The sequence below is a fragment of the Anguilla anguilla genome, chromosome 8 (assembly GCF_013347855.1).
Source record: "Anguilla anguilla isolate fAngAng1 chromosome 8, fAngAng1.pri, whole genome shotgun sequence".
Classification (NCBI taxonomy): domain Eukaryota; kingdom Metazoa; phylum Chordata; class Actinopteri; order Anguilliformes; family Anguillidae; genus Anguilla; species Anguilla anguilla.
The window spans coordinates 5,667,615-5,692,848 of NC_049208.1; the positions used below are offsets into that span (position 1 = coordinate 5,667,615).

A 25,234-nucleotide genomic window follows, 5' to 3' on the forward strand; every position below is an offset into this window, starting at 1 on the left:
AAGACCATTGATGCATTTTTATCACCGGGGTGATCCTAAAAATGCACTGGCCAAAGTGGAGCAACAGCTGAATGGTTCTGTTGATTTTACCTGGAAATTATGCCATGGTTTACAAGATCACAGAATTTTAAAATTTTTTTAAAAAATTCTTGAAAGAGGCCACATATTTATTAATGTCCATACTTATTTCATATGCATCAGTCATTGTTATCGGAAGCGTGAATTCTACTTAAATTAATTAAATCCATTAACACGTGGTACACACGCCGCAGTGATGGATCTATCAAAAAATTTCTTTCGATTTTTGCTGAGTATTTACGGTAAATTGAAACGTCATCAACCTGCGGAAATAAATGGTCCTCAGAACTAACCTGCGAGAGTGCCAGCTAGCATGTTAGCCGCGACTCCGAGTTTATAGTTAAGGAAGCTACGAAAAAAATAAATGCTGTTTTATTAAGGCATTTAAAACGTGAGGTAAAAACGTTGGGTAAAATTATGAATTATGTTCATTTTCAAACACAGATAACCACCATAATGGAAATCTTGTCAAAGTCAGCGATAGCTGAGATTACCAAAATTTTTGACGACAGTTCCTCAGTTTTATGTTTGAAAATATCGAGATGTTTACACGAGAATGAAGAGTTGAAGAAGAAACTACAGACGTTGCAGCAGGAGCTGAGGACGGCGCGAGGACAGAAAGAGGGAATAGCAGGGGCGCGTGAGAGTCCTGTCAACACTCGATCTGTTGGTGTTCAATTTCTCGGTGAATATGAGGATTTATTGTTATGTTATGATGTGAACATATTTGCGTTTGAAATATTGACATGAAGAAAACATGATTTGGTTTCTTTGTGTATTTTGGAAGAATATGTTGTCTATAACGGGGCTGTTTCATCTGAAGTCGCTGTTCCTTAAAATTTAGAATGTAAAATTAAGGCCAATTACAGTCATTTAGCGGACTCTCTTATCCAGAACACCTAACAATATTGCAGAAACAGGAGTGCATTTACTCGATTAATATAAGCAATAGTTCCAGACATGTCCTACAAACATTCCCAGACCAGCATGTAAAGCTGCAACAGCACTGTACAGCACTAGTGCAAGTTAACCATGGCAACCAAGAATCAGAGTACCAGTTGTAAATACATATAGACTACGTCCATAGCAAGTTCTAATAGCAGCATTAATCCAAACAATAATCATAACCTAAATGAATTCAAAGGGAGGAGGTGCTCTGGGTGGGGCTTGGAGTGGAGCACTGAGGCTGTCTAAATAATTCCCACTAATTTGGTCCGTTAAAGAAATATAATTACATGTGATTATTGCAAATTTATGCTATTTCTCATATAAATCAATAATTTGCTTTCAACAATCATTTCATGCAGTGGAAGAGCCGTACAGAGAGAGAGGCTTTGTGCAGGATTGGAGCTTCTGTCTGAGGAAAGATGGAGAACCTGCAAGTGTGGAGCAGGTAGGCACAACTTTACAGGCCTTTCTAAGCACTAGGAAGCAGATTTCGTACTGTAATAAACCTAAGTTGGCCACTAGAGGGCAAAATGGACACTGGATTGACAGTAGCGTTTGCTGCCACCTTTTACCGGTAAGGTCCGATTCAGTCCCAGTCGTCAGCGCACGCACCCACCTCACAACAAGATAAGAAAACTGCACTTTAATTGTGACAAAATTCATGAGCGGAGATCACGGGAGAAAGAAGAGGTTGAAATGTCAACATTTCAAAAGGACTGGGAACTGGCTACTCTTAGGCGCACTGCACACTTCTAGGCAACTACGCTATAATTGTGAGGCAAGGGATAAATTCACTCGGTGATAAAAACTACAAGGCTGTGCACGCAGTCACCACACACAGTGATAATTACACTTAAAGCCAGCCTTTCCAAAATAACGAAACCCTCCAAAACCGATCCTAAAACTCCCCGATCAACCCATACTTTAAAAAACTGTGTGCATACACACACACGCACACACACATACACACACACACACACACGACCACATTTAACACACAGAATGAAGTTTAAAAAGACCCAGACTTTCCTCTGCGTTGGTCGTAGAGACTATCAATAGTGCTAAATGCTATTTTATTTCATTGGAATTCTGTTATTTCCATCTGCTGGGGTAAATTCATAGCAATCTCGTTGGCTTCTCTGTTACAGTCTGGAGACATGGAGAAGGTCAGGCCTGAACCAGTTCTTATCAAGCAGGAGAGACTGGAAGAGGTCTTGTGTTTCAGTGACCCACAGCCCACACCTGGAGCAGAGGAACAGGTAACACAGCCCACACCTGCAACAGAGGAACAGGTAACACAGCCCACACCTGTAGAAGATGGGAAGAAACTGGACCCAGAGCCCACACCTGCAGGAGACCCAGAGGAGCTGAGTGAGCAGCACAGGTGTGAACACGGTGATGAGGAGCTCAGTGGACTGGAGTTTGTGGTGAAGGCTGAGCAAGAGGAAGAGCATGTAGCCCAGAGACTCAATCAGACAGGATGTGAACACAGTGCAGGAAGACTCAACAATCTGGGCTCTGAGTGTGTAATGTATGAGAGAGACAGTCAGCTGTGGAGTTCCTTTACACAAGAGGACAGTGACATAGAGACTGATGATCCAGTTTGTTCTAAGGCTACAGAAAAGTTCTCACAGAATCTGTCTATTCACACACAGCTACAACATACTCCTGCCACCATAGAAGTCTCTGGAAACACACTGTCCTCTTTTGGGCCTTCATATGTTGAGGAGTTTGATAAGATGAGTGAGAAGCCGTCTGTTTGCAGTGAGGAGCTCAGATCAGAGGCCATTCACACACAGCAGGGTCAGTACAGAGAGAGACTTGTGCACACAGTGGAGAGAGAGAATCAGACATTACTGCCCCAGCAGCAGCACCATGGACCCTCAGTAAAACACATGAGAGGCAGCAAGAGCCCAGCCCAGCCACACTCAGGCTCCCAGTATGAGACCGGCTCTACTCTGAGTACCAGTGTTTTCAGTGCTGGGAATAAGGATGAGACTCATGGACAAGATAACTGTGCAAAGAAACCGTTCATTTGCATGTATTGTGGGAAGAGTTTTAATTGCTGTAGTCATCTCATCTCACATCACCGAATTCACACGGGGGAGAGACCATACAGTTGTGCACAGTGCGGGAAGTGTTTCAGTCTCAAAGGTAATCTTGTACAACATGAGAGGGTTCATAGTGGGAATAAACCATTTGGTTGTGCTCAGTGTGGGAAGAGATTTGCTCGCGGAGCAAACCTTAGAGCACACCAGAGGAGTCATACAGGAGAGAGACCATATCACTGCACCCAGTGTGGGAAGAGATTCACTCGCCAGTGCAATCTTCTCGTGCACCAGAGGATTCACACAAGAGTGAAACCATACAGCTGTAGCTAGTGCCAGACTACTTTTTTTAAATGCCATTTTGCTCCCATTTTCTCCCCAATTTAGTCGTTATACCAATTCCCCATGTGTATCACGGTCCTTATCAATGCTTCTGTTGGTCTGGGGAGGGTGTGGACTACCACATACCTCCTCCGATACATGTGGAGTTGCCAGCCGCTTCTTTTCACCTACCAGCAAGGAGTTTCACTGGGAGAGCGTGATGCGTGCGGAGGTTCATGCTTTCTCCCCCAGGCCAACCAGTAGGAGTCGCTAATGCAACGATCAGGACTCTCACCCTCACCGGCTTCCCACCCACGAACACTGCCAACTGTGTTCGTAGGAACGTCTGACCAAGCCGGAAGTACCGCTGCCGGGGATTGAACTCGGTGGTAGGCGAGTGCTTTTACCTCTACCCAGACTACTTTTTTAAAATTTAAAGACCCTTCTAACTCATCAGATTTCACTGGTGAAATAAACCGCTTTGATTGAAGTGGTATTGATTAACAATCTGTGTATTAGGTCTTTGTGTTAAAGTTTGAGTTAAGGAAAGACATTTTGCTCACAAAATTCGACAAAGATTTGACACGTGACAATACAACTTGCATCAGTGCTTCCATTCGTGTGGGTTTCATGACATTAAAATGTTTTAAATAAAAGTGAAGCTTTGGCTTTTTTTAAAAAAATTTGAGCTGAGCATCTGTACACCCAGGGTGTACATCCTCACAGGCATGAGTGAATGGTGTGTGCGCCCTGCGATGGATTGGCCCTATCTTTTTGGACTGTAGGAGAAAACCACAGTTTTTTTCCCCACGCAGACATGGGGAGAACCTACAAACTTCACACCACAAGGCCCAGGCTGGGATTCAAACCCAGAGCCTTCTGGCTGTGAGGTGACTGCACTTTTCATTTAGCTATTTTTAATTTCATTTGCCAGGTTTCCACCACTTGAGGATTTTGTTTAAATCTTACAAACTGTTAGCTGAACCTCCGAGTTGTGTATCTTCTCTGAATTTAACTAATGTACTTTCAATGTCCCTGTCAAGGTCATTTATATAAAAGAATAGTGGTCCCAGCACCGATCCCTGTGGGACTCCACTTCCCACAGTACACTGCTCAGATAAGTTAGAAATAGAAAACATGCCTACAAGCAGCTGATTGTGGCAGGGGAGAGCAATGCCAGGCAAACTTGTTGGAGGATATGTGGCTTTACCCTTATGGTAACTTATCCCATTGATATCGCTCTTGCATCCCAAAAGGTGGCCGTGTTTTCTGTTTCAAAAACAGTGTTCCTTATAGTATATTGATCTCCATTACACAAAGGAGTGTCTGCATACTTTTGGCCACGTAGTGTACTTTTGGCGGCACTATACAACAAAGCAATGCTGCATTTTACCATTCAAGATGATAAAAGATACAGCTTGGCGGAGAAACAGCTGAATGGTTCTGCCGATTTTTCCTGGAAGTTATGCCAAAGTCACTGGGAAATGTTTTTTTAGTATGTATTTATATATTCCTGGAGAATTTCTCATTAGACCATGCATTTATCAATATCCATATGTATTCATATCCATCAGTCTTTGTTATTGGCCACGTTGATTCTATTGAAATAAATCAAATTAATTTACACAAATTTACCCACGCCGTTTGGGGTTCGATCAATTCATTTTTTGCCACTTTTGGTCAGTATTTACGGTAAATTTTTTGCGTCATCAGCTTGCGGAAATGAATGATCCTCACCTACATCTGAGCTGCAAGCGTCTCAGTTAGCAAGGCGAGCTACGGCTGCTGATTGATGGGCCCATTCTTTATCTAAGTAGCTTAATAAAAATCGTGCTGTATTAAGGCATTTAAAAGGTGGAGAAAAATCGCTTGGTAAAATGACGAATTATGCTGATTTTCAAACACACATAACCACCATTATGGAAATCATGACAAAGTCAGCGATAGCAGAAATCATCAAACTTTTTGACGACAGTTCCTCAGTTTTGTGTTTGAAAATATCTAGGAGTTTAAATGAGAATGAAGCGCTGAAAAAGGAACTGCAGTTGTTGCAACAGGAGCTGAGGACGGCGCGAGAACAGAAAGAAAGAATAGCAGGAGCGCGTAAGAGTCCTGTCAACACTCGATCTGTTGGAGTTCAGGTTTTCGGTGAATATGACTATGAGGATTTATTGTTATTTAATGATATTGGTGATGGTATTTGCTTTTGAAATACTGACAGGGAGAAAGTTTATTTCATGTAGCCTAATTTGCGAAAATATACTGCGTACAACGGGGCTGTTTCTTCTGAAGTCGCGCTTCCTTAAAATTTAGAATTCAAAATAAAGGCCACATATCACAATGCAGTCATTTACCGGGCTCTCGTACCCAAGACACCTTAGAATATAGAAGAAACAGAACAACAGTGCCAGACCCGACACGACAACATTCCTGGACCAGCGAGTAAAGATGCGACATCAGAACAATATTAAAGCCAGTTAACCATGGTAACCAAGACTTAAAGTACCGGCTGTAGATACGCACAGACTACATCCATAACAAGCTCTTGGAAAAGAAACATAAAACCATAACGATATTGCATAACCAAAAAGGAAGTGCTAATGTGGGGGTGGGATTGGGAGGGGGGCACTGAAGCTGTCTGAATAATTTACTTCTAACTGATTCACGCATGATTACTGTACGTTTTTTTGTTCTTTGTCATTTAAATTAATTATGTACAATCAATCGTCCCGTCATGCAGTGGAAGAGCAGACAATCAGACATATAATACATAATTTTTTTTGTACATCTCATATAAACAAATTCTTTACAGAGAGTAAAGTGCAAGAGCCGTGCAGAGAGAGAAACTTTGGGCAGGGGTGGAGCTTCAGTCTGAGGAGAGACGGAGAACCTGCAGGTGTGGAACAGGTAGGCACACCTTTACAGCCATTTCTCAGTAGGAACCAGGCCAGCGCATCAGAAATCATTACTGTGGAAATTGTTACTATTTACATTAAGTTTTTAATTTTCAGAGGTTGTTCTGTCCATTTGATTTTATAGATGACAGTGTGTAACATGAGCGATGTGGTGGTGGAATAAGCGTTTGTGTGGTGGTCTACAAACACCATAATCCATTAATAATTCATACAAATATTCACAGCTTAATGTGAATGTTAAGCTCGGCATGTGGTGCATTATCATGTTTGGTTTCATTCTGTATTGCTCTGGTTTCTCAGTCTTCGCACCTAAATACTATCAATACTGTACTGCTAAATGTCATTTTGTTTAACTGGCATTCAGTTATTAACAACTGCTGGGGTAAATTCAGAATAATTCCTTGGCTCCTCTGTTAGTCTGCAGACGTGGAAAAGGTCAAGCCTGAACCAGTTCTTATCAAGCAGGAGAGACTGGAAGGGGGCTTGTGTTACAGAGACCCACAGCTCACACCTGGAGCAGAGGAACAGGTAACACAGCTCACACCTGCAACAGAGGAACAGGCAACACAGCCCACACCTGTAGAAGATGGGAAGAAACTGGACACAGAGACCACACCTGCAGGAGACCAAGAGGAGCTGAGTGAGCAGCACAGGTGTGAACACGGTGATGAGGAACTCAGTGAACTGGAGTTTGTGGTGAAGGCAGAGCAAGAGGAAGAGCATGTAGCCCAGAGACTCAATCAGACAGGATGTGAACACAGTGCAGGAAGACTCAACAATCTGGGCTCTGAGTATGTAATGTATGAGAGAGACAGTCAGCTGTGGACTTCCTTTACACAAGAGGACAGTGACCTAGAGACTGATGATCCAGTTTGTTTTAATGCTACAGAACAGTGCTTACAGAATCTGCCAATTCACACACAGCTGCAACATACTCCTGCCACCTTGGAAGTCTCTGGAAACGCACTGTCCTCTTTTGGGGATTCATATGTTGAGGAGTTTGAAAAGATGAGTGAGAAGCCGTCTGTTTACAGTGAGAAGCTCAGATCAGAGGCCATTCACACACAGCAGGGTCAGTACAGAGAGAGACTTGTGCACACAGTGGAAAGAGAGAATCAGACATTACTGCCCCAGCAGCAGCAACATGGACCCTCAGTAAAACACATGAGAGGCAGCGAGAGCCCAGCCCAGCCACACTCAGGCTCTCAGTATGAGACCCGCTCTACTCTGAGTACCAGTGCTTTCAGTGCTGGGAAGAAGGATGAGACTCATGGACAAGCTAACTGTGCAAAGAACCCGTTCATTTGCGTATATTGTGGGATGAGTTTTGTTCACGGTAGTCATCTCATGGCACATCACCACATTCACATGGGGGAGAAACCATTCAGCTGTACACAGTGTGGGAAGCGTTTCAGTCACAAACGTAATCTTGTCCAACATGAGAGGGTTCACGGGAATAAGCCATTTGGTTGTGCGCAGTGTGGGAAGAGATTTGTTCGCGGAGCTAACTTTCGAGCACACCAGAGGAGTCATACGGGAGAGAAACCGTATCAGTGCACCCAGTGCGGGAAGAGATTTGCTTGGGATGCTAACCTTAGAGCACACCACAGAAGTCATCAGGGAGAGAGACCACATGGCTGTACCCAGTGTGGGAAGAGTTTTGTTCGCAAGCGTAGTCTTATTTCTCACCAGAGGATTCACACGCGGAGTGTAGTGTAATGGGTACGGAGTTGGTCTTGTAACCTAAAGGTCTCAGGTTAGATTCCCCGGTAGGACAGTACCAGTGTCAGCAGTATATATAGTGTCAGTGTCAGGCCTTGTGCCTCATTGTATATATCCAGCTGTTTAAATTGATGCTTTGTAAAAGTATCTCTGGATAAGAGAAGGAAAACCATACTGCTATAACTGGTGTAAGAATTATTTTTCCCATGACGTGCAGGAACTGCCGCCGTGACCTATGACCTATGACCGGATGACCTTTGAGGGACGTTTTGTGGGACGCATGCACAGGTGGTGGCAGCTAAAATGTGTCTGCGGAAGTGAGTTGTGCCATGGGTCTGGGCAGTTCCGTGCTTGTTATGTAAAGGACCTTCAAACTCATCTGATTTCACTGTTGAAATAAACTGCATTGATTGAAATGGTATGCCTTAATAATTTTGATATTAGCTCTTTGTGCTGAAGTTTGAGTTAGAAAAAAAATTGTGCTCACAATATTCATGAAGACACATGATTATATATCAAGCATCAGTGCTATCCATCAGATGACTTCAATGAAATAAAAAGTTTTTAATTAAAAGTGTAGTTTTGGCTTCTTCTTTATTTTAGCCAAACATCTGTACACCCTCATCCAGAAGACAGAAGGCGCCAAAGGCCGATTCGACCGTAACCCTCTCATATTTGCTACCCTGTTGCTATACTGTAGTTTTGACTCGTGTTGGATTGTGCCATAAAATGTTCCAAGTGGGTTGCATATGATCCAGCAACCACAGATTTTGGGGGAACCTTGGAGGTATTGTAGCTCACTACGATTTACAAGTCTGTGCTTGTCCTACACAAAGACCACTGATGCCCCTTATCACCAGGATGATCCAAAGTACGTAATGGTCTATGTGGAGCAACAGCTGAATGCTTCAGATTTTTCCCGGAAATTTTGTCATGGTTTCAAAGATCACTTGGAATTTGAAAAAATGTTCTTGGAAAACTTTTTGGTAGACCACATATTAATGTCTATATTTATTCGTATGCATCAGCCGTTATTGTTGATATGTTTGGTTCATCTGAAATCAATGAAATGCATTACAAGTGACACGGACGCAGCTGTAAGCCATGGGAATCAAATTTATTAGCAATTTTTACTGAGTATTTACGGTAAATTACGTCATCAACCTGCGAAAATAAATATGGTCTTCACTACAAACAATTTTATCTTAACGTAGACACCTAAAGATAAGCGTGTAGTGTTTCGCCACGGGCCCTGAATGATAGTTACATTATTCGTCTACGTAACTACACGAACATAATTGCTGTTTTATTAAGGAATTGAAGTGGTGAAGCAAAATCGGTTGGTAAAATGACGAATTATGCTCATTTTCAAACACAGATAACTTCCATAATGGAAATCATGACAAAGTCAGCGATAGCAGAAATTACCAAACTTTTTGACGACAGTTCGTCAGTTTTGTGTTGGAAAATATCTAGGAGTTTACATGAGAATCAAGCGCTGAAAAAGAAACTACAGTTGTTGCAGCAGGAGCTGAGGACGGCGCGAGAACTGAACGAGGGAATAGCAGGAGCGCGTGAGAGTCCTGTCAACACTCGATCTGTTGGAGTTCAAGTTCTCGGTGAGTATGAGGATTTATTGTTAAGTAATGATATTTTGTGATGGTATGAGCTTTTGAAATATTGACATGGAGAAATCATGATGTGGCTTATGTCATGTAATTTGGGAAAATATGTTGCGTGTACCGTTTCATCTAAAGTCGCGCTTCCTGAACATTTGTGATTTAAAATTTAGGCCAGATGTCACATTAGTCATTTAGCGAGCTCTCTTATCCAGAACCCCTCACAATATAGCAGAAACAGAGGTACGTTCACCCGATTAATATAAACAGTAGTGCCAGACATGTCCTACAACATTCCCAGACCAGCGAGTAAAGCTGCAACATACAGCACTAGTGCAAGTTAACCATGGTAACCAAGAATCGGAGTACCAGTTGTAAATACGGACTACAACCATAAGTTCTAAGAGGAGAAGCATGAAACCATAACTTAAATGAATTCAAAGGGAGGGGGTGCTTTGAGGTGGGGATGGGAGGGGAGCACTGAGATTGAATAATTCCCGACTGATTTGATACATTAAACAAATGTAATTATTGTAAATTTCTCACGTAAATCATTTACGCGCATACAACCATCCTGTCATGCAGTGGAAAAGCCATACAGAGAGAGAGGCTCCGCGCAGGAGTGGAGCTTCTGTCTGAGGAGAGATGGAGAACCTCCAGGTGTGGAACAGGTAGGCACACCTTTACAGAAATCTCCGCCTGCACATTTTTACTCGTTTTTCTTTTTTAGGTTATTCTGTACATTGTATTTCATAGATGACAGTGTGCTACACCAGCAATGTGGTGGTAGAATCAACCTTTTGTATGGTGGTCTACAAATACCGTAGTACATGCAATTACTCAATATTCACAGCTTCATGTGACTTTTAATATTAAAGCTGAACATGTTGTGCATTGTCATGTTAGGTTCATTCTGTCCTGCTCTGACTTCTCAGTCTGCACAGCTAAATGCTATCAATACTATACTGCTAAATGTTATTTTATTTAATTGGCATTCAGTTATTGCCAACTGCTCGGGGTAAATTGAGAATAATTCCTCGGATGCTCTGTTACAGTCTGCAAACAACGAAAAGATGAAGCCTGAACCTGTTCTTATCAAGGAGGAGAGACTGGACGAGGGCTTGTGTTACAGAGACCCACAGCCCACACCTGGAGGAGAGGAACAGGTAACACAGCCCACACCTGCAACAGAGGAACAGGTAACGCAGTCCACACCTGTAGAAGATGGGAAGAAACCGGACACAGAGCCCACGCCTGCAGGAGACCCAGAGGAGCCGAGTGAGCAGCACAGGTGTGAACACGATGATGAGGAGCTCAGTGGACTGGAGTTTGTCATGAAGCCCGAGCAGGTAGCCCAGAGACTCAATCAGACAGGATGTGAACACAGTGCAGGAAGACTCAACAATCTGGGCTCAGAGTATGTAATGTATGAGAGAGACAGTCAGCTGTGGACTTCCTTTACCCAAAGGTACAGTAACATAGAGACTGATTATCCAGTTTGTTCTAACACTACAGCACAGTGCTCACAGAGTCTTCCAATTCACACACAGCTACAACTTGCTCCTGCCACCTTGGAAGCCTCTGGAAACACACTGTCCTCTTTTGGGGCTTCATATGTTGAGGAGTTTGATAAGATGAGCGAGAAGCCGTCTGTTTGCAGGGAGGAGCTCAGATCAGAGGCCATTCACACACAGCAGGGTCAGTACAGAGAGAGACTTGTGCACACAGTGGAGAGAGAGAATCAGACATTACTGCCACAGCAGCAGCAACATGGACCCTCAGTAAAACACATGAGAGGCAGCGAGAGCCCAGCCCAGCCACACTCAGGCTCTCAATATGAGACCGGCTCTACTCTGAGTACCAGCCTTTTCAGGGCTGGGAATAAGGGCAAGACTGATGGACGAGCTCGCTTTAGAAAGAAACCGTTCGTTTGCATATATTGCGGAAAGAGTTTTGATTGCTCTAGTAGTCTCACCTCACATCACCGAATTCACACAGGGGAGAAACCATTCAGCTGTACACAGTGTGGGAGGTGTTTTAATCGCAAAAGCAATCTTGCGCAACATGAGAGGATTCACAGCGGATTTAAACCAATTGGTTGCACGCTGTGTGGAAAGAGATTTGCTCGAGGTCGTGACCTTAGGGCACACCACAGAAGTCATCACCTTGAGCAAAGTACTTAACCTGTATTGTTTCAGTATATATCCTGCTGTATAAATGGATGCAATGTAAATGCTATGTTGTGTAAAGTTGCCCAAGTCCCTCTGGATAAGAGTGTCTGCTAAATGCCTGTAATTTAATGTAAGGACTGCAACCATACTGCTATAACTAGTGTGAGAATTACTTTTATTTAAAGCACCTTCAAACTCATCTGATTTCACTGTCAAATGAAATGGTGTGCATTAATAATCTTGATATTGGCTCTTTGTGCTTTGTGCTGAAGTTTGAGTTAAAAAAAAAAAAATTGTGCTCACAGTGTTCATGAAGACACATGATAATGCATGAAGCTTGAGTGCTGCGCTTCAGATGGCTTTAATAAAATAAAAACGTTTCAGTTAAAGTGTAAAGTGTAGTTTTGGCCTCTTTTTTATTTTAGCCGATCATCTGCACACGCTCACCCTGAAGAAACGAGGCAGCAACGGTAGAATTCACCGTAACGCTGTCGTACTTGCAACCTTGTTAATATGCTGTAGTTTTGACTCGCGTTGGATTGTGAAATAAAATGTTCCAAGTGGGTTACATATACGATCCAGCAACCACAGATTTTGCGGGAACCTTGGAGGTGTTGTAGCTCACTACTAGCTACAAGTCTGCTTGTCCTACACAAAGACCAATGGTGCACTTTATCACGAGGATGATGCGAAGTTCGGACTGGCCAATGTGGAGCAACAGCTGAATGGTTTTGCTGATTTTTCCTGGAAATTGTCATGACCCACAAGATCACTGAGAATTTTAAAAGATTTTCTTGGAAAACTTTACAGTAGGTCAAATATTAATATCCATATTTTTTAAATATGCATCGGTCACTATTATTGGCATTTTTGGTTCACTTGAAATGAATTTAAAGCATGAACACAAATCGTACGCACGCAGCAGTAAGCCATTGGTTATCAATTTTTTTGGGGGGGATTTCTTACTAAGTACTTACGGTAAATTATTACGTCATCAACCTGCGAAAATATTGTCTTTGTGACAGACTATTTCAGCTTCACCTAAAGCTAAGCTTCTAACGTCTCGCCTAGCAAAGCCAGCCACGGACCCTGATTGAGTTACATTTTTCATCTGGGTAGCTACACAAGCAGAATTGCTGTTTTATTAAGGCACTGAAGCGGTGGAGCTAAATCGTTTGATAAAATGACGAATTATGCTCATTTTCAAACACAGATAACTTCCATAATGGAAATCATGACAAAGTCAGCGATAGCAGAAATGACCAAACTTTTTGACAACAGTTCGTCAGTTTTGTGTTGGAAAATATCTAGGAGTTTACATGCGAATCAAGCGCTGAAAAAGAAACTACAGTTGTTTCAGCATGAGCTGAGGACGGCGCGAGAACTGAACGAGGGAATAGCAGGAGCTCGTGAGAGTCCTGTCAACACTCGATCTGTTGGAGTTCAAGTTCTCGGTGAATACGAGGATTTGTTATGTAAAATTTATATTTGTGATGGCATCTGCTTTTGAAATATTGCCATGGCTTATTTCATGTAATTTGGGAAAATATATTGCGTATATTGTTTCATCTTAAGTCGTGCTTCTTTAAAATTTGGCATTTAAAATTTAGGCCAAATGTCACATTACAGTTATTTAGCATGCTCTCTTACCCAGAACCCATAACAATACCGGAGAAACATAAGTGCATTCACTCCATTACTATTAGCAATAGTGCCAGAGTTGGCCAACAAGACCAGCGAGTAAAGCTGCAACATCACTACAGCACTTGCGCAAGTTAACCATGGCAACCAAGAATCAAAGTACCAGTCGTAAATATACACTACATCCATAAAAAATTCTAAGATGAGAAACATAAAACCATAACCTGATGAACTGTAACATCCATTAAACAAATGTAATGAATGTGATTATTGTAAATTTCTTACATAAATCAATTACGTGCATTTAACCATCCTGTCCTTCCGTACGGAGAGAGAGGCTTTGGGCAGGGGTGGAGCTTCAGTCTGAGGAGAGACGGAGAACCTGCAGGTGTGGAACAGGGAGACACACCTTTACAGCCATTTCTCACTGGGAACCAGACAATCAGAAATCATACTCTGCAAATTTACTATGCATTATTACCAACTGCTGGGGTAAATTCAGAATAATTCCTTTGTTCCTGTTACAGTCTGCAGACATGGAGGAGATCAGGCCTGAACCAGTTCTTATCAAGGAGGAGATCCTGGAGGACGGCTTGTGTTACAGAGACCCACAGCCCACACCTGGAGGAGAGGAACAGGTAACACAGCCCACACCTGCAACAGAGGAACAGGTAACACAGCCCACACCTGTAGAAGATGGGAAAAAACCGGACACAGAGCCCACACCTGCAGGAGACCCAGAGGAGCTGAGTGAGCAGCACAGGTGTGAACACGGTGATGAGGAGCTCAGTGAACTGGAGTTTGTGGTGAAGGCAGAGCAAGAAGAAGAGCATGTAGCCCAGAGACTCAGTCAGACAGGATGTGAACACAGTGCAGGAAGACTCAACAATCTGGACTCTGAGTATGTAATGTATGAGAGAGACAGTCAGCTGTGGACTTCCTTTACTCAAGAGGACAGTGACATAGAGACTGATGATCCAGTTTGTTCTAACGCCACAGAACAGTGCTTACAGAATCTGTCTATACACGCACAGGTACAACATGCTCCTGCCACCATAGAAGTCTCTGGAAACACACTGTCCTCTTTTGGGCCTTCATATGTTGAGGAGTTTGAAAAGATAAGCGAGAAGCTGTCTGTTTGCAGGGAGGAACTCAGATCAGAGGCCATTTACACACAGCAGGGTCAGTACAGAGAGAGACTTGTGCACACAGTGGAGAGAGAATCAGACATTACTGCCCCAGCAGCAGCACCATGGACCCTCAGTAAAACACATGAGAGGCAGCGAGAGCCCAGCCCAGCCACACTCAGGCTCCCGGTATGAGACCGGCTCTACTCTGAGTTCCAGTGCTTTCAGTGCTGGGAATAAGGATGAGACTCAGGGACAAGATACAATAACATTCTAGAGAACTGCGTGCTTCCAACTTTGTGGCAACAGTTTGGGGAAGGCCCTTTCCTGTATCAGCATGACAATGTCCCTGTGCACAAAGCAAGGTCCATAAAGAAATGGCTTGCTGAATTTGGTGGGTAAGAACTTGACTGGCCTGCACAGAGCCCTGACTTTTACCCCATCAAACACCATTGGGATGAATTGTAATACCGAACGTGAGCCAGCCCTTATCGTCCAACGGTCTTTATCATTTGTGTTGGCAATTTTCCTCAGTGTTTACGGTATATTTTTACGTCATCAACCTGCGGAAATGAATGTTCCTGCCGACAACTATGCTTGCAAGCATCCCAGCCTCAGCTAGCATAGTCAGCCACGGCTCATAATCGATAAATCTCAGTAGCTACAAAAATTATAAATGCTGTTTTATTCGAGCTTTATAAGGTGGTATGAAACCATTCGGTAAAATGACGAATTATCTTCATTTTCAAACACAGATAACCACTATTATGGAAATGATGACAAAGACAGCGATAGCAGAAATTACTAAACTTTTTAACGACAGTTCCTCAGTTTTATGTTTGAAAGTATCTACGACTTTACATGAGAATGAAGCGCTGAAGAAGAAACTACAGTTGTTGCAGCATGAGCTGAGGTCGGCGCGAGGACAGAAAGAGGAAATAAAATCAGCGCGTGCGAGTCCTGTCAACACTCGATCTGTTGGAGTTGAAGTTCTCGGTGAGTATGAGGATTTATTGTTATGAAATGGTATTAGTGAATGTATTTGCTTTTGAAATATTGGCACGCAGAAAACATGATGTGGTTTCTTTCCTTCGTGTAATTTGGGAAAATATATTGTGTACAACGGGGCTGTTTAATCTTAAGCAGCTCTTCCTAAACATTTGGCATTTAAAATTAAGGACAAATGTCACATTACAGTCATTTAGCGGGCTCTCTTATCCAGAACCCCTAGCAATATTGCAGAAACAGAAATGCATTAACTCGATTAATGTAAACAATGGTGCCAGACCTGGCCAACAACATTCCCGGACCAGCGAGTACAGCTGCAACATCACTACAGCACTAGTGCAAGTTAACCATGGTAACCAAGAATCAAAGTAGCAGTTGTAAATACAAAATACATGCATGACAAGTTCTACGAAGAGAAGCATAAACCTAAAACAGTAATCATAACCTAAATGAATGCAAAGGGAGTGGGTGCTTTGGGGTGGGGTTGGGAGGGGAGCACCGAGGCTGTCTGCCTGACTAATTCCCTAAAAACTTGGTCCATTAAAGACGTATAATACATGTGATTATTGTACATTTTTTGTTATTTCTCATATAAATCAATTACTTGCATTCAACCATTCTGTCATGCAGTGGAAGAGCCGTGCACAGAGAGAATCTTTGGGCAGGGGTGGAGCTTCAGTCTGAGGAGAGATGGAGAACCTGCAGGTGTGGAACAGGTAGGCACACCTTGACAGTCATTTTTCACTGGGAACCAGGCCAGTACTTTACTATTATTAAAAGTTTACTTTTTTTTAGGTTATTCTATCCATTTGATTTTATAGATGACTGTGTGCTACACCAGTGATGTGGTGGTAGAATAAACATTTGTACAAATACCATAATACAAGCATTACTCAATATTCACAGCTTCATGTGACTTTTAATATTAATGCTGAATATTGAATTATCATGCAACTACTGGCTTGTCTGTTACAGTCTGCAAACATGGGGGTCAGGACTGAACCAGTTCTAATCAAGCAGGAGAGACTGGAAGAGGACTTGTGCTACAGTGACCCACAGCCCACACCTGGAGCAGAGGAACTGGTAACACAGCCCATACCTGCAACAGAGGAACAGATAGAAGATGGGAAGAAACTGGACACAGAGCCCACACCTGCAGGAGACCCAGAGGAGCTGAGTGAGCAGCACAGGTGTGAACACAGTGATGAGGAGCTCAGTGGACTGGAGTTTGTGGTGAAGGCAGAGCAAGAGGAAGAGCATGTAGCCCAGAGACTCAGTCAGACAGGATGTGAACACAGAGCAGGAAGACTCAACAATGTGGGCTCTGAGTATGTAATGTATGAGAGAGACAGTCAGCTGTGGACTTCCTTTACACAAGAGGACAGTGATATAGAGACTGATGATCCCGTTTGTTCTAACACTTCAGAGCAGTGCTCACAGAATCTGTCAATTCACATGCAGCTACAACATACTCCTGCCACCTTGGAAGTCTCTGGAAACACACTGTCCTCTATTGGGGCTTCATATGTTGAGGAGTTTGATAAGATGAGTGAGAAGCCGTCTGTTTGCAGTGAGGAGCTCAGATCAGAGGCCATTCACACACAGCAGGGTCAGTACAGAGAGAGACTTGTGCACACAGTGGAGAGAGAGAATCAGACATTACTGCCCCAGCAGCAGCAACATGGACCCTCAGTAAAACACATGAGAGGCAGCGAGAGCCCAGCCCAGCTACACTCAGGCTCTCAGTATGAGATCGGCTCTACTCTGAGTACCAGTGTTTTCAGTGCTGGGAAGAAAGGCAAGACTATAAAGAAGTCTGGCACGAGAGCGAAACTGTTCAGTTGTACACACTGTGGAAAGACTTTTGAACACTGCAGTCAACTTGGAATACATCAGAGAAGCCACACGGGGGAGAAACCGTACAGCTGTACTCACTGTGGAAAGCGATTCAGCCTGAGATGTAATCTTATCACGCATAAGCGAACTCACACTGGTGAGAAACCGTTCTGCTGCGCACATTGCGGGATGTGCTTTGCCCAGCAGTCTAGTCTCACGACGCACCAGCGAATTCATACGGGAGAAAAACCGTTTGTTTGCAGCCAGTGTGGGAAGAGTTTTGCTCAGTCAGGTAGCCTTAAAACACACCAGAGAGTTCACAGTAGAAACTGACCAATCCAGTCTGGGGGAGGATGATTGCCATGTAGATGATGTTTAAAAAAAAATAAAAAAAAAATTTTAATGGCAGATTAATCAAACTGCTATATGGAACAGGCTGTGTGGCGTAGTCCTTAAGTATTTGGACAGCGGGGTCATTTTTGTTGTTTTGATTCTGTACTTCAGCACATTTGGTTTGTTATGAAACCACGTCAGCTTTAATTTGAAGGCATTTGTATACACATTGGCTGAACCTTATGGAGGAATATTTAGGAAAAAATTTAATAAATGCATCTATAAATAATTAAATATACAGTGTAATGTGACAATAACTAAATAATGACGAAATGAAATGTGAGCATAAATAATTAAATGTGGCACGAAATGTACGTATTTATTTATTTATTTATTTATTTCAATGCCGCTACGTGCGACATGAAATAAGGCTTGAAATTAAAACAGTCACTTTTATTTATTTCAATGACGCTACGTACGGCATGAAATAAGGCTTGAAATTAAAACCGTCACTTTTATTTATTTTAGTGACGCTACGTGCGACATTAAATAAGGATTGAAATTAAAACCGTCCTTTTCACCCATCAAAGTTCGGAGGGCGGGCTCTAGCGAGTACACAAAACACAGAAGGCTTAGTGATAGGTTCAGTATTTCTGAGAGACCCGCCTCTAGTGGCTGCAGTCTACAGCAATCCAGCGATGAGCGGTAGAATTCCAGTGCCGACAAATATGCTTGCAAGCGTTCCAGCCTCAGCTAGCAGTCAGCCACGGCATATAATGGATAAATCTCAGCAGCTACGAAAACTATAAACGCTGTTTTATTAAGGTCTTTATAAGGTGGTATAAAATCATTCGGTAAAATGACGAATTATCTTAATTTTCAAACTCAAATAACCACTATTATGGAAATCATGACAAAGACAGCGATAGCAGAGATCATCAAACTTTTTGACGACAGTTCCTCAGTTTTATGTTTGAAAGTATCTAGGACTTTACATGAGAATGAAGCGTTGAAGAAGAAACTACAGCTGTTGCAGCATGAGCTGAGGACGGCGCGAGGACAGAAAGAGGAAATAAAATCAGCGCGTGAAAGTTCTGTCAACACTCGATCTGTTGGAGTTGAAGTTCTCGGTGAATATGAGGATTTATTGTTATGAAATGGTATTTGTGAATATATTTGCTTTTGAAATATTGGCACACAGAAAACATGATGTGATTTCTTTCCTTCGTGTAATTTGGGAAAATATATTATGTGCAACGTGGCTGCTTTATCTTAAGCAGCTCTTCTTAAACATTTGGCATTTAAAATTAAGGACTAATGTCACGTTACACTAATTTAGTGGGCTCTCTTACCCAAAACCCCTAACAATATTGCAGAAACAGAAATGCATTAACTCGATTAATATAAACAATAGAGCCAGACCTGACCAACAACATTCCCGGACCAGCGAGTAAAGCTGCAACATCACTACAGCACTAGTGCAAGTTAACCATGGTAACCAAGAATCAAAGTAGCAGTTGTAAATAGACTAAATCCATAACAAGTTTTACGAAGAGAAGAATAAATCTAAAAGAGTAATCATAACCTAAATGAATGCAAAGGGAGTGGGTGCTTTGGGGTGGGGTTGGGAGGGGAGCACCGAGGCTGTCTGCCTGACTAATTCCCTAAAAGCTTGGTCCATAAAAGACACATAATACATGTGATTATTGTACATTTTTGTTATTTCTCATATAAATCAATTACTTCCATTCAATCATCCTGTCATGCAGTGGAAGAGCAGTGCAGAGAGAATCTTTGGGCAGGAGTGGAGCTTCAGTCTGAGGAGAGATGGAGAACCTGCAGGTGTGGAACAGGTAGACACACCTTTACAGTCATTTCTCACTGGGAACCAGTCCAGCACATCAGATATCATACTGTCCAAATTATTACTATAATGTAAATGTTACACCTCCGGATGGATTTGATTCAATTTTGGATTCAAAGTCCAATCACCAATCTGTAGAAAACAATTTCACGAGGGAAAAGATACCACAGCAGCAAGCTCTTCAGAAAAGTTAGACTTTATTTGCACAGGTGCACAAAACCGGATCAATTCCGCCGAATTGAACCTCGGTTGTCAGTTTTACATTCATTTTATACACAAATGTACCCCACAACTCCCCTTAACACATTTCTAAAAAATACCAGCCATCTGTCCTTCTTGGCACCACAATGATTTTAATTTCCTGCTCTTGGGTTGGCCTGACATTCTTGGCACCACAATGATTTTCTTTTCTTAGGTGATAAAGTTATTGTGGAATGTTACCCCAACTTTCCCTTAAACAAATATTAGTCTTCATTCTGTAATGTTTCTTTAAGCATACAAGTTACAGGATTTATAGCCTCCTGTACTTTTCTATATATATTCAGTTTACATAAGGGTCACTGTAAAAATGTTAGTCTTCTAGTACTTCAATAGCGTTGTGTTAGTTTTGGAAAAATATTCGCCTTCTAGCATTTTTACCTGGCCATAACGTTGTGTTAGTTTTCTGCTGAGTAAGTATGGTTTTTTAAAAGCCTTCTGCGTTTGCTTTTTTTTCTACAGTGGATACTGTGGTTTCTTGTGTTTCCATAAGCTTAGCTGCAACTACTGATATAGGTTTATTGGATTACATATTGATTATATGAGTGTATAGTTATACATGTGATGTATTTTTATCATGAAGCATCGAGCGTTTGGAGGAAACAGTTTGATCAACATTGATGGGAATACCCTAACTTTAACATGTGACGTCATCTCAATCATGGGGAGCCTCAAAATTTTCCTACAACCTCACTAAGACAGAGGCACATTTAAAGTGTTTTAAAATTAAATAGAGAACTGAGATCGCTAAAATGAGCTAGCATACATGCTAACATAGTATTTCAATGGCTCTGGATACTGCCTCATAGTTAGCTAACCAGCTAGCTGTAGTTAGGTAACAGGAATTATGTGAAAGTAGAAATATAAACCCACACGGTTCAACTCTTAGTTGAACAGTAGGTTGAGCATAAAATGTAATTACCATAAAAATACTGAATATACATGCATAACATGTAGAAAATAAAAATAGTTTCAACGATAACTAATGATGAACGTTAGCGTTAGCCACATTAGCCGTTACCATGGATACGTTTACTGCCTTCACTTGACGGGAGGAAAGCTAGCCTAGCTAACTTTCCCTCTATGTTTAAATAGTAATGATTGTAACTTTTACATTTGATATAACGCATACAAACTAAACAAACATTTTAAAAATGGACATACAATGGCTGTTTGATAGGGAGTGCTACTTTACAAACCTGGTATTATATGGAAAGAAAGAAGGAGACTTTAAAACTTCTGCTGCTGTTAAAAGCTCTTTATCAGGAATGAAGAGAAAACAGGGGAAGTCCCACATAACATTGCCCACTCTCCTGCAACAGCTTCCCCTTGAGGCCATTACAAAACTCTCAATAACTCCAGCAGAGTGCTTGGAGGACTCCAATTCCAATAGGAATGAAGCAGTTAAATATAAATACATAAAAAAGTTCACCATATGTACCAATAGGAATATAACCATTTAAAAAATAATTTTTAAATATCATCATTTCTACCATTAGTGTCTATGAAGCCACTCGTGGGTGTCATACAAAGTTTTAATTTTTAGATGTTGTTGTGTCCATTAGATTTTATAGATGACAGTGTGCTACACCAGCGATGTGGTGGTAGAATAAACATTTGTACGGTGGTCTACAAATACCATAATACAAGCATTACTCAATATTCACAGCTTCTAAAAAGTGACTTTTAATATTAAAGCTGAATATTGAATTATCATGCAACGGCTGGCTCATCTGTTCCAGTTTGCAAACATGGAGAAGGTCAGGACTAAATATCTACGGTAAAATGTTTACGTCATCAACCTGCGGAAATGAATGTTCCTGCCGACAACTATGCTTGCAAGCATCCCAGCCTCAGCTAGCATAGTCAGCCACGGCTCATAATCGATAAATCTCAGTAGCTACAAAAACTATAAATGCTGTTTTATTAAGGTCTTTATAAGGTTGTATAAAACCATTCGGTAAAATGACGAATTATCTTCATTTTCAAACACAGATAACCACTATTATGGAAACCATGACAAAGACAGCGATAGCAGAAATTACTAAACTTTTTAACGACAGTTCCTCAGTTTTATGTTTGAAAGTATCTACGACTTTACATGAGAATGAAGCGCTGAAGAAGAAACTACAGTTGTTGCAGCATGAGCTGAGGTCGGCGCGAGGACAGAAAGAGGAAATAAAATCAGCGCGTGCGAGTCCTGTCAACACTCGATCTGTTGGAGTTGAAGTTCTCGGTGAATATGAGGATTTATTGTTATGAAATGGTATTAGTGAATGTATTTGCTTTTGAAATATTGGCACGCAGAAAACGTGATGTGGTTTATTTCCTTCGTGTAATTTGGGAAAATATATTGTGTACAACGATGCTGTTTAATCTTAAGCAGCTCTTCCTAAACATTTGGCATTTAAAATTAAGGACAAATGTCACAGTACAGTCATTTAGCGGGCTCTCTTATCCAGAACCCCTAGCAATATTGCAGAAACAGAAATGCATTAACTCGATTAATGTAAACAATGGTGCCAGACCTGGCCAACAACATTCCCGGACCAGCGAGTTCAGCTGCAACATCACTACAGCACTAGTGCAAGTTAACCATGGTAACCAAGAATTAGAGTAGCAGTTGTAAATACAAACTACATGCATGACAAGTTCTACGAAGAGAAGCATAAACCTAAAACCTAAAAGTAATCATAACCTGAATGAATGCAAAGGGAGTGGGTGCTTTGGGGTGGGGTTGGGAGGGGAGCACCAAGGCTGTCTGCCTGACTAATTCCCTAAAAACTTGGTCCATAAAAGACACATAATACATGTGATTATTGTACATTTTTTGTTTTTTCTCATATAAATCAATTACTTGCATTCAACCATTCTGTCATGCAGTGGAAGAGCTGTGCACAGATAGAATCTTTGGGCAGGGGTGGAGCTTCAGTCTGAGGAGAGATGGAGAACCTGCAGGTGTGGAACAGGTCGGCACACCTTTACAGTCATTTTTCACTGGGAACCAGGCCAGTACTTTACTATTATGAAAAGTTTACTTTTTTTTAGGTTATTCTATCCATTTGATTTTATAGATGACTGTGTGCTACACCAGCGATGTGGTGGTAGAATAAACATTTGTACAAATACCATAATACAAGCATTACTCAATATTCACAGCTTCATGTGACTTTTAATATTAATGCTGAATATTGAATTATCATGCAACTACTGGCTTGTCTGTTACAGTCTGCAAACATGGGGGTCAGGACTGAACCAGTTCTAATCAAGCAGGAGAGACTGGAAGAGGACTTGTGCTACAGTGACCCACAGCCCACACCTGGAGCAGAGGAACTGGTAACACAGCCCATACCTGCAACAGAGGAACAGATAGAAGATGGGAAGAAACTGGACACAGAGCCCACACCTGCAGGAGACCCAGAGGAGCTGAGTGAGCAGCACAGGTGTGAACACAGTGATGAGGAGCTCAGTGGACTGGAGTTTGTGGTGAAGGCAGAGCAAGAGGAAGAGCATGTAGCCCAGAGACTCAGTCAGACAGGATGTGAACACAGAGCAGGAAGACTCAACAATGTGGGCTCTGAGTATGTAATGTATGAGAGAGACAGTCAGCTGTGGACTTCCTTTACACAAGAGGACAGTGATATAGAGACTGATGATCCCGTTTGTTCTAACACTTCAGAGCAGTGCTCACAGAATCTGTCAATTCACATGCAGCTACAACATACTCCTGCCACCTTGGAAGTCTCTGGAAACACACTGTCCTCTATTGGGGCTTCATATGTTGAGGAGTTTGATAAGATGAGTGAGAAGCCGTCTGTTTGCAGTGAGGAGCTCAGATCAGAGGCCATTCACACACAGCAGGGTCAGTACAGAGAGAGACTTGTGCACACAGTGGAGAGAGAGAATCAGACATTACTGCCCCAGCAGCAGCACCATGGACCCTCAGTAAAACACATGAGAGGCAGCGAGAGCCCAGCCCAGCCACACTCAGGCTCCCGGTATGAGACCGGCTCTACTCTGAGTTCCAGTGCTTTCAGTGCTGGGAAGAAAGGCAAGACTATAAAGAAGTCTGGCACGAGAGCGAAACTGTTCAGTTGTACACACTGTGGAAAGACTTTTGAATACTGCAGTCAACTTAAATTACATCAGAGAAGCCACACAGGGGAGAAACCGTACAGCTGTACTCACTGTGGAAAGCGATTCAGTCTGCAGTGTGGTCTTGACACTCATCAGCGAATTCACACTGGGGAGAAGCCGTTCTGCTGCACACATTGCGGGATGTGCTTTGCCCAGCAGTCTAGTCTCATAACGCACCAGCGAATTCATACGGGAGAAAAACCGTTTGTTTGCGCACATTGCGGGATGTTTTTCTCTCGGCAATATAGTCTCACGAAGCACCAGCGAATTCATACGGGAGAAAAACCGTTTGTTTGCGTACTTTGCGGGATGTTCTTTACCCAGCGGTCTAGTCTCATGACGCACCAGCGAATTCATACGGGAGAAAAACCGTTCTGCTGCGCACATTGCGGGATGTGCTTTGCCCAGCAGTCTAGTCTCAGGACGCACCAGCGAATTCATACGGGAGAAAAACCGTTTGTTTGCAGCCAGTGTGGGAAGAGTTTTGCTCATAGAAGTAGCCTTAAAACACACCAGAGAGTTCACAGTAGAAACTGACCGTTCTGGGGGAGGATGATTGCCATGTAGATTATGTTTTTTTCCTTTTTGTTTGTTTTTAAATGGAAGATTAATCAAACTGCTATATGGAACAGGCTAGCGTGTGGCGGTCCATAAGTATTTGGACAGCGTGGTAATTTTTGTTGTTTTTATTCTGTACTTCGGCGCATTTGGTTTGATATGAAACCACATTAACTTTAATTTGAAGGCATTTACATCCACATTGGCTGAACCTAGTAAAAAACACTAATCAAATACTAATCACACTACTGCCAAAAACTTCAGCAGATAACACTAACCAAAAACTAATCATACACTACTGCCAAAATACAGCAGAGAACAATAATCCAAAACTAACCAAACACTATTGCCAAATAAAAGTGCTAGAAGACTAATATTTTACAGTGACCCCTATGTAACCTGAATACAAATGGAAAATTACAGGAGGCTATAACTCTGTAACTTGTATGCTTAATGGAAAATAAAAATTACAGAATAAAGACTAATATTTGTTTAAGGGAAAGTTGGGGTAACATTCCACAATAACGTTATCACCTAAGAACAGAAAATCATTGTGGTGGCAAGAAGGTCAGGTCGACCCAAGAGCAGGAAATCAAAATCATTGTGGTGCCAAGAAGGACAGATGGTATTTTAAGGAATGTGTTAAGGGG

At 42.0% G+C, this 25,234-nt stretch overlaps 2 protein-coding genes across 20 annotated transcripts; both read left to right on the forward strand.

The window, feature by feature from the left end:
- Positions 1–341: 341 nt before the first annotated feature.
- LOC118234023 (zinc finger and SCAN domain-containing protein 2-like) lies at positions 342–4,069 on the forward strand. The gene is made up of 3 exons (XM_035430302.1): positions 342–763; positions 1,386–1,471; positions 2,175–4,069. Exons 1-3 carry the CDS (start codon positions 496–498, stop codon positions 3,405–3,407), a joined length of 1,587 nt encoding a protein of 528 aa, XP_035286193.1. The 5' UTR covers positions 342–495; the 3' UTR covers positions 3,408–4,069.
- A 1,060-nt stretch (positions 4,070–5,129) lies between these two features.
- Positions 5,130–25,208, forward strand: LOC118234016 (zinc finger protein with KRAB and SCAN domains 8-like). 19 transcript variants are annotated; one of them, XR_004766605.1, is made up of 6 exons: positions 5,157–5,543; positions 6,208–6,302; positions 16,229–16,314; positions 16,574–18,897; positions 19,537–19,620; positions 23,118–23,787. XR_004766605.1 is itself a non-coding variant. In XM_035430280.1 (4 exons), the coding sequence occupies exons 1-4, from the start codon at positions 5,273–5,275 to the stop codon at positions 11,832–11,834; spliced, it is 1,506 nt and encodes a 501-aa protein (XP_035286171.1). In that variant the 5' UTR covers positions 5,130–5,272; the 3' UTR covers positions 11,835–12,218. The 19 variants fall into 19 exon arrangements, 10 of the variants coding, with proteins under 10 accessions (XP_035286171.1, XP_035286168.1, XP_035286169.1 ...); XR_004766606.1 differs by lacking the exon at positions 5,157–5,543 and adding an exon at positions 5,603–5,881; XR_004766607.1 differs by lacking the exons at positions 5,157–5,543; positions 6,208–6,302; positions 19,537–19,620; positions 23,118–23,787 and adding exons at positions 12,836–13,276; positions 13,795–13,862; positions 13,991–14,551; positions 15,063–15,586 and having other exon boundaries at positions 16,574–17,243.
- The last annotated feature ends 26 nt before the right edge of the window (positions 25,209–25,234 follow it).

Excerpts from the sequence above, each read along its gene's own strand:
- LOC118234023 (XM_035430302.1), top strand. The coding sequence starts at position 496 with ATGAATTATGTTCATTTTCAAACACAGATAACCACCATAATGGAAATC. Across the intron at positions 764-1,385 it reads TGTTGGTGTTCAATTTCTCG|TGGAAGAGCCGTACAGAGAG; the intron begins GTGAATATGAGG and ends CATTTCATGCAG. Across the intron at positions 1,472-2,174 it reads AACCTGCAAGTGTGGAGCAG|TCTGGAGACATGGAGAAGGT; the intron begins GTAGGCACAACT and ends TCTCTGTTACAG.
- LOC118234016 (XM_035430274.1), top strand. The coding sequence starts at position 13,006 with ATGACGAATTATGCTCATTTTCAAACACAGATAACTTCCATAATGGAA. Across the intron at positions 13,277-19,536 it reads TGTTGGAGTTCAAGTTCTCG|TGGAAGAGCAGTGCAGAGAG; the intron begins GTGAATACGAGG and ends CCTGTCATGCAG. Across the intron at positions 19,621-22,772 it reads AACCTGCAGGTGTGGAACAG|TGGAAGAGCTGTGCACAGAT; the intron begins GTAGACACACCT and ends TCTGTCATGCAG.